Genomic DNA, 8726 nt, shown 5'->3' with positions numbered 1-8726 from the left:
AAGTGTTTCCAAGTAGGTTTTCAACGGTTATGCAACATGTGGCCGAGCGTTGTCATGTTGCAAAATCACTTTGTCGTGTCTCTGCTCGTATAGCGGCCGTTTTTCCTTCAATGCTCGACTCAATCAATTGTAGTCGATAGCGATCTCTCGTGATGGTTTCGTTCGGTTTGAGCAGTTCATAATAAACTACACCCAGCTGATCCCACCAAATGCAGAGCAGAAGCTTCGAACCATGGATATTCGGCTTTGCCGATGATGTTGATGCATGGCCAGGCTTACCCCACGATCTTCTACGCTTAGGGTTGTCGTAGTGTATCTCCTTTTCATCGCCAGTCACGATACGATGCAAAAAACCTTTCCTTTTCTGCCGTTGAAGCAGCTGTTCACACGTTAAAAGACGCCGCTCGACATCTTTCGGCTTCAACTCGTACGGCACCCAATGTCCTTACTTTGGAATCATTCCTAATATTTTCAAACGTTTCTAAACTGTTGTGTGATCAACTTCTAATGATTCTGCAAGTTCAGCTAGCGTCTGACATGAGTCTTCATGAAGTAATGCCTCCAATTCTTCGTCTTCAAACTTTTTCGGTGCGCCAGAGCGTTCTTTATCTTCAACATCAAAATTATTATTTTTGAAGCGTCTAAACCAATCTCTGCATGTTGTTTCCGACAGAGCATGGTCGCCGTAAGTCTCAACAAGAATTCTGTGTGCTTCAGCTTCAGATTTTTTTTTTAATAAAGTAATGCAGTAAAATTCCCCGCAAATACTCTTTTTTTGGCACGAAATTCGACATGTTTAACATTATGAAAAAAAAAAGTTGTTTATACTTCGGCAAAACGACACACTGAATTTCAAGCTTACTTATAGTACTTCCTTATAGATGCGTTACCATCTTAAACTATACGCACACAGTTCTGGTAACGCCATCTGTTGGAAAACAGCGAGAACTTATTCAAGGTCCTGATAAATAAAATAGGCTAATCAAAGCGCGCAAGGTGGCAGGTGGAACATTATTTAACAATTATTCATCAGTGTAAAACAGAAAAGTGATTCGAATATAGTTAAAAAAGATAAATATGCATTATTGAAATAATAACTGTAAATATTATGTATAGTTATTTGTTTGTTATTAATATTAATATTTGATCCTCTATTGAACGTGGCAACAACGCAACATGTAGTTTATGTAGGTTGGCAGTAATGAACTTTGAAAGTTAGACGAAACGCTAAGAAACATACGTGCATAATTATATTGGGTGTACAACTTAATTCGGTCCGTTTTTTTGCTTGAAAAACGCATTTATTTGAATGATAAAATGAATTAATATATTATTGAAAGTATTGTCCATCGCTAGCCACTACTTTTTCCCATCTTTCTGGCAATTTATGGATTCCGTCGCGGAAGAAGCGTTCATCTTTTGAAGCTAAGAATGAATCGAGCCAATTTTTGATACTCTGTTCTGAAGTGAAGTATATTCCAGTCAAAGCGTTCTGCATCGATCGAAACAAATGGTAATCGGAAGGGGCAAGGTCTGGGCTATAAGGCGGGTGAGCCAGAACTTCCCATCCGCTATTTTCCAAATAGTTTTTAACCGGAACAGCAACATGAGGCCGAGCGTTGTCATGGTGAAAGATTATGGACTCGTGTCTGGTCGCATATTCTGGACGTTTTTCGGCTATAGCTCGCTTTAAACGGATCAATTGTCGCCTGTAGAAGTCTCCCGTGATGGTTTGACCAGGTTTTAGCAGCTCATAGTGGATCACACCCTTCTGATCCCACCAAATACAGAGCATTACCTTGGCATCATGGATATTCGGCTTCGGCGTTGATGTTCCCGGTTGGCCGGGCTTTACATACGATTTTTTGCGTTTCGGGTTGTCGTAGTGAATCCATTTTTCGTCCCCGGTAATGATTCGATGCAGAAAAGACTTCTTTTTGTACCGTTCAAGCAACATTTCGGACATGCAAAATCGTCGTTCGATATCTCTCGGTTTCAATTCGTATGGGACCCAATTTCCTTGCTTTTGGATGTATCCCGCGGCTTTGAGTCGTTTCGAAATAGCTTGTTGAGTAACTTCCAATGTTCTTGCGAGCTCTTTTTGCGTTTGACACGAATCTTGATCGAGTAATGTTTCTAATTCTTCATCTTCAAACTTTTTCGGTTGACCCGAACGCTCTTTGTCTTCAACACTAAAATCACCACTTTGAAATCGTCGAAACCATTCTCTGCAAGATTTATCCGACGATTCACCATAAACTTCCACAAGCATTCGATGCGCTTCAGCTGCACTTTTCTTCCAATTGAAACAGAAAATCAAAACTTCCCGCAAATGGTGCTTATTTGGAACGAAACTCGACATTTTCAACGCAGTAAAAATTAAACTTGTGCAAAACTCAAAGGCTTGTAAACAATATTTGGTTGACAGATGTTGACACTTCACGATACAGCAAAAATCAGCTGTCGTCGTCAACCATTTATAGCACCTAGAGCCATTTTTTGAAAACGGACCGAACTAAGTTGTACACCCAATATATTTTTCCCTGCATCGCGTTGTCAAAAACCATAAAAACTTATCGGTGGAAAGGCAAAATAGTTACTGAAAGGATATATCGGAAGAGACTTGCACAACGAAAATGTGGATTTTTAAGAAGAAATGTTCAGATTGAAGAAGAAGAAGCTAGGCCTAACACAGAGGAAAATGTAAGCGAGAAATAAGATTTAATGGATGGACGTCGCATCGTTGAGTTACAAACTCTTGGCAAGCAGTTATGGTGTGTCTCTTGCAAAGAAACTCTTTCCTTGCAATATATTGAAAGTGAAAAACGTCGAGGCTTTGTTTCACAGTTGTTAGTGCGATGTCACAAATGTCTTCTCTTCAACATAGTGGAAACAGACAAACAACAGTTCTCAGCTGATAAACGTTGTACTCACTTCGATGTAAATTCAAAAGCAGCATTAGGTATTACATTTTTTTTATCTTAAGTTGTCGATTTCATCCTGTTATAAACTCTATTATTATAATTATTAATTATATTTTTTCAATTGATTACTTTTCAGGTATTCTATATTCTGGATTAGGATAGATACATCTTAAAAAATTATTTGCATGCATGAACATCCCATGTTTTGATTTCAATACATTCAAAAAGTACGAACGAGAAATTGGATTAGCTGCAGAAAATGTAGCAAAAGAAAGCTGCAAAGAAGCCACAGCATTGGAAAATAAATTAACTCTCGAGCAAGCTGAGAACATAGAACAACAATTGTAAACACCACGAATATATATAGAATATATATAGATTATTGTCTAATTTATAGCTGATCCCATATGTAACAAATTTTAAATTTTAAATTTGATGTAAATATTAAGCTCAATAAGCAAAAACGCTTATTAAGCGATAAAAACGACTAGAACGTATTATGGACTATTGTCAAAACACGTCCCAGTCGTTCTTTTCACTTAATAAACATTTTCGCTGTTTCAGCTTAATATATAAATATATAATATATATTAATCTTCTTCTAGATGAAAGCAATCAGATTCAAAATGTGTTAAATATGGGAGTATTAATTAGATAGTAGTACTGATTTAATTTATGATATGAAATATAGCTACATCAATAGTTATGAATGAATATTATGACTTTTTGAATTTAATGAATTAATTCCTTGAATGTGTTCTAACATTCTAAATAATAAATATTTATTTCCATTAGTTCATATTTTTCGAATTACTAAAATGAATATCGTACAAGTAAACTAAAAGAAAATATATACTAATTTAATTGGTTATTGAAAAAATTAGCACATTAGGAAATATTATTGGAAATTGTAAATCAAAAAAATTTCAACTGTATATTTTCAAGTTCGTCAAGTCTACATATGTCTTTTATATTTAATAACATATTATCTGTCGATTAAATGTCACAATTATACATACATATACACCTTGATAATTTTTATATGAATGCATAGTGATTATATTTTTGTGTAAGAAAATTTTGTAATCATATTAAAACAGACATAAACATGAATTGCGTTTTTTTTTTACAAAAAATAAAAACGTATATTTTTCCTTTCTCATATTTTCCTTCTTTCAATTTAGGCCAGCAGAATTCCAGTCAAATTTTATCATCAAACGTCAAGTACAAAGTGGATCTATTATTATTAATTTGGAATCATCACACGAGTCAGAGTCATTTCATGAACCTGTTACTTTTAATGATGTGATACATATTATGGTTTCATATGATATGAGATGGAATACAAGAGGTGCAGGACGAAATTATGACAGTTTAAATGGCTTTGGAGCTATTACTGGAAAAGCGAGCGGCATAATTTTGGATTATTTGACATGCAATAGAAAATGCAAGAAATGTGATACAAACAGTGAAGTACCAGATCATGATTGTCGTAAAAATTTCGATGGTTCTGCTAAAACAATGGAACCCTATGTAGCCAAAAAACTTATAGTCGATAGTTCTATACTTAAGTCTCGGAATGTTGAGGTTGGAGTTTAAATAGGAGATGATGATAGCTCTACTATTACAGCATGCCGAGCTGCAAGCGATCATCCCATTATCAAACAGTCAGATACCAATCACACTGCAGGTGGAATTAAAAAACGATTATTACGGAATTCAGAAGAACCATAAAGAGCTAACGAAAAATTGTATCACATATCTCCACAGATGCTTCACGTACGCTATGACGCAAAACAGAGGTAACAGCAAAGCTATGGCCGATGCAGTACGTATCATTCCTCTCCATGCGTTTAATGATCGGGAGCGGTGCACTTGGACACGGTGCATTTGGACACAGCCAATCATAGCACCGTGTGATTAGAGACATTTGTAGGGTCCCTTGGAACAGCGACTTGTGATTGGACTGTGTCCAATTGCCCCGTGTCCAACTGATATACACCCTTAATGATCACAGTAAATGCGGACTATGGTGTGGTTTTATTCAAAATCCGGAAAACTATGATCATAAAATAATACCAGGAGGATTTCATGATCCACAACTGTTATCAGCGCTTCAGGAAATATTTCATAAACTAGCTGACAATGCAGAAAAGTATTCAACAGGTGCATCTAGCAACTTTAATGAAAGTCTCAATGCTACAATGGCAAGCAAAGCCCCGAAATCTAGATGTTACAGTACGTCTGCGTCCGCCGACTTTCGATTTGCGTGTGCTGCTGGTCAAAAAAATATCGGGGAAGGTTACACGCAAGAAATAGCAAAGAAAGTACATTTGTCACCGGGTAAACATCATTCGCAACACATTTCAACAGTACAAAAAACTATAATAAAGAGACGAGCATTAATAACATCTTCTGCTTTCAAAAAAAAGACGAATGATTCTGAAGAAGTTGCGAACAGCTTTACGTTATAGAAAAGAAAAAGGGTGTTACATATCAAAGTAACTGTTCTCTTCTCAGTGAACCAGCAGTGGAGTTCGAGAAACATTATGAAATGGATGTGACAGAAGAGGACAACGATGAGAACGCTATTATTCTGTTGGATTTGGAAACCTCGGGCTTCAAAATGAATTGCGATATTTTACAGATTGGTGCAAAATATAACAAAAATAGTTTTTCGATTTATGTTAATCCCGTACGAGATATTTCCGAGAATGCCACTCGTGTCAATGGATTTACGAGTAACTATGGAGAATTGCTGTACCATGGAACAAAAGTTCAATCAGTACCTCTGAGAGCAGCCTTAGGATGTCTACAAGATTGGTTGAAGTCCCTTAAAAAACGGTGTTATATTGTTACTCACAATCTTACTTTTGATGGTCCTAGATTGCTAAAAGCTATCAATAAGTATTGTAAGATATAGGTTACGGCATCTATAGTCAGAGAGTTAAAGCATTAGTTAGGCCAGGAGGCGCTACGGAAAGAAAAAGGAGAATATATAGGTAAAGACAGAGAGAAGTCTGAGAGAGAAGTCTGCGGTAAAAGTCCGAGAGAGAAGTCCGTGAGAAAGAGATAGAAGGAAGTAGTCTGTAAGAAAGAGATAGAAACTTGCGGCGAGTAGCGAGGAAGAGTGAGAGGAAGAACCTCGTAAGCGAAGAACCTCGTTAGTTGCGTGCGACAAATACGGAAGGAAAGAAACAGTATTCTCTCACGTAATAGTAGCTTCGGTGTTGGAATGTGGCCTTAACGTGGCCTTAATGTGGCCTTAACGTGGCCTTCCAACAAGAATTATTGTGCGTTATTACCGAAGAACAGATGTGATTGTTGTGTAGAGTTATTAAATATATTGTTAATTCTATTCTACAAACTGTGTATCATCCTTTCATTTCCTACAGTATGGTTTGATCAGTGAATTTTCTGAAATAATATATGGGTTTATTGATACACTGAATGTTATCAAAAATATTACTGGTCAAAAAGGTAAAAGTCAATGTTCGATTAGCGGGTTAGCAAACTGGTGAAATATCTCCACAGTTGGAATACACAATGCTTTACATGATTGTGAAATTATGCAAAAAATTTTTCAGAAGTTGAAAATTACGAAAGAGACATTATTAAAACATTCAAAGACTTTTATTGAACAAATAGATTATTGGAATTCACTGGAAAAAATGAATAGAATATTATAGACGTTAACACCTCTGCAACATATAGGACTATCAATACGTAAAAAATTGGCGATAGCTGAAATCGACATAAATATGCTACAAAATTCTTATAAAACTTCTGGTACTGATGGGATTTCTAAATTACTTCAAAACAAAATAAAAAATAAATTGCTGCAAAAACTTCAAGAATTATTGATAAATAAAATATTTGAATCCGTCAAAAAGCATATTAATCATAAAAAACTAAGTCAAATTTTATTTACTTAAACCAAAGTATTTAGCTTTTTATATTATTAGATATATAAATCTTTATATTATTGAAAAATTGTTTATTATATTTATCTGTGTTCAGTAATTTTCTGTTTTCTCTTTAAATTATTTTATCATTTATGTTACTAGTGGATATAATAATAAAATTGTTTATGCCGCTATTCTGTAAAATTATTGCTTTTTTTTCTATATCATTTACCTAGTTATCAGATTCAGTTTTCAGGTTTGAACTGAGTACATTCTTTATCTATTTCCGATATGTGTTTCTTTCATATACACCATGAAAACCTCTAATATCAAATTTATCCTGTTCTTTATCAAAATCAATTTTTATTTTTATCCTCTAAAAAACAATGTAGACAAAATGAGATTTTATGACATGACTATCGTACTGAATTAAAGGTTATTCGCTTAGCACGTTCAGCTGATTGCGACGTTGCCGCATTTTCCAGTTCAGTCATTGACCTGTCATTGACCTGTTACAAATTGCAAACTTATTATAAAAAATAATTAATTTCTCTGCAACCGTGTTGTGAAAACTAATCCAATTTTGCAAAAAAAACTCCAGTAATTCGAGGTCTATACGTATAAAAAAAAATTATAATTTTGGTAGTATTTTTTCTATACTTTTCTTAGTCGTAACATTCGAGAAAATTGCGTTTCTCATAAGAACACGTGTAAAATCACCCATAATTAAAATAATGATTACTTTCTAACGGTATAGTGAATCTACTTGAAATTTTTTCAGTATATTACAGATAACAAAAGAAGAATTTTACGAAGTTTCGTCAACTTGGTACTATTTTGAGAATAACTCAGATATATCCTTAAGACGGCCTTAAATATAAGACCTGACTACGAATACCGGCCTTAGTATCAATTGAAGAAGTAGCGCAGCAACCAAGATAATAAACTACAATAGAAACCTATAAAGATATCTGAAATTCTCGAGTTTACGTCCGACTAATACTGAGTAAATTTTCAGATGTGAAAATAGTAAGAGATCAAATAGAGCTAAATTTCACTTAAAATCAACATTAAAATCAACTGACTAGTTGAAGATATATCGTATAAATTATTTTGTTATTAATTGCTCGTTAATATAGTGTTCCGTACAAGGTTTCTGTAATGTTAATGGAATGAGTACTCAGATAGCATAGAGAGTTCAAAAAGAATTCAGTCGTATGTTACCAATTCTGAATTCATTTTTAGATACAAAAAGAATTCTTTTCACTAAACTGAACTTTTAAGAATTCTTTTTGCATCTGAAAATGAACTCAGAATTAGTGGCATATAACTGAATTCTTTTTTAATTCTCTGTGCTATCTGGGACTATAGACGAACATTTCCATGTTATTAGAAGGTTAATGGCAAGTTTATTAACCTCCGTGTAATGTTACTATCTTAGAATTTAAGATTTCTATAACCTTATGCTATAATTATGCTATAATCTTATGCTGTAATATTAATATGTTGTGAGGAACAATATTTTATTACAATATAATTAAAATAAGTTATACTAAATATAAAATAGTAAAATATATTATACTAAATGATAAAATTTTTAATTTGCAATGTTGTTGAAATATTAATGCAATATTGCTGAAGGTTTGCTGGTTCTTTGCGAATTTACGTCTCTGCAACAATGTCTCTGTAACATTTCACTGCAATATGCAATATTGTAACGTTACAGCAATGTTGCTGTAAGCGTCTGAATGGGGTTTCATTGCGTATGTTCTCGCACAGCATCAAATAATTGCAGAAATGTTGTAGAAACATTACATTGTAAGTTTGCAATGTTGCAGCAACGATGCTACAATGTTGCAGAATAATTGCAGCAAGGTTGCAATGTTCTCTCTCTCAG

The 8726-nt window shown here is 34.3% G+C and overlaps 1 protein-coding gene across 1 annotated transcript; it reads left to right on the top strand.

The window, feature by feature from the left end:
* Positions 1-4530: 4530 nt before the first annotated feature.
* On the top strand, positions 4531-5847 carry LOC116850084. Its single transcript, XM_032827984.1, has 3 exons — positions 4531-4726; positions 5007-5267; positions 5399-5847. The coding sequence occupies exons 1-3, from the start codon at positions 4531-4533 to the stop codon at positions 5845-5847; spliced, it is 906 nt and encodes a 301-aa protein (XP_032683875.1).
* Positions 5848-8726: the final 2879 nt, after the last annotated feature.

The sequence above is a fragment of the Odontomachus brunneus genome, unplaced genomic scaffold (genome assembly GCF_010583005.1).
Source record: "Odontomachus brunneus isolate Ranch 3 - 2012 unplaced genomic scaffold, Obru_v1 Obru_scaffold_001, whole genome shotgun sequence".
NCBI classification, from domain to species: domain Eukaryota; kingdom Metazoa; phylum Arthropoda; class Insecta; order Hymenoptera; family Formicidae; genus Odontomachus; species Odontomachus brunneus.
Note: the sequence above shows the minus strand (reverse complement) of the source record. Positions and strands in the feature narration are given on the sequence as shown.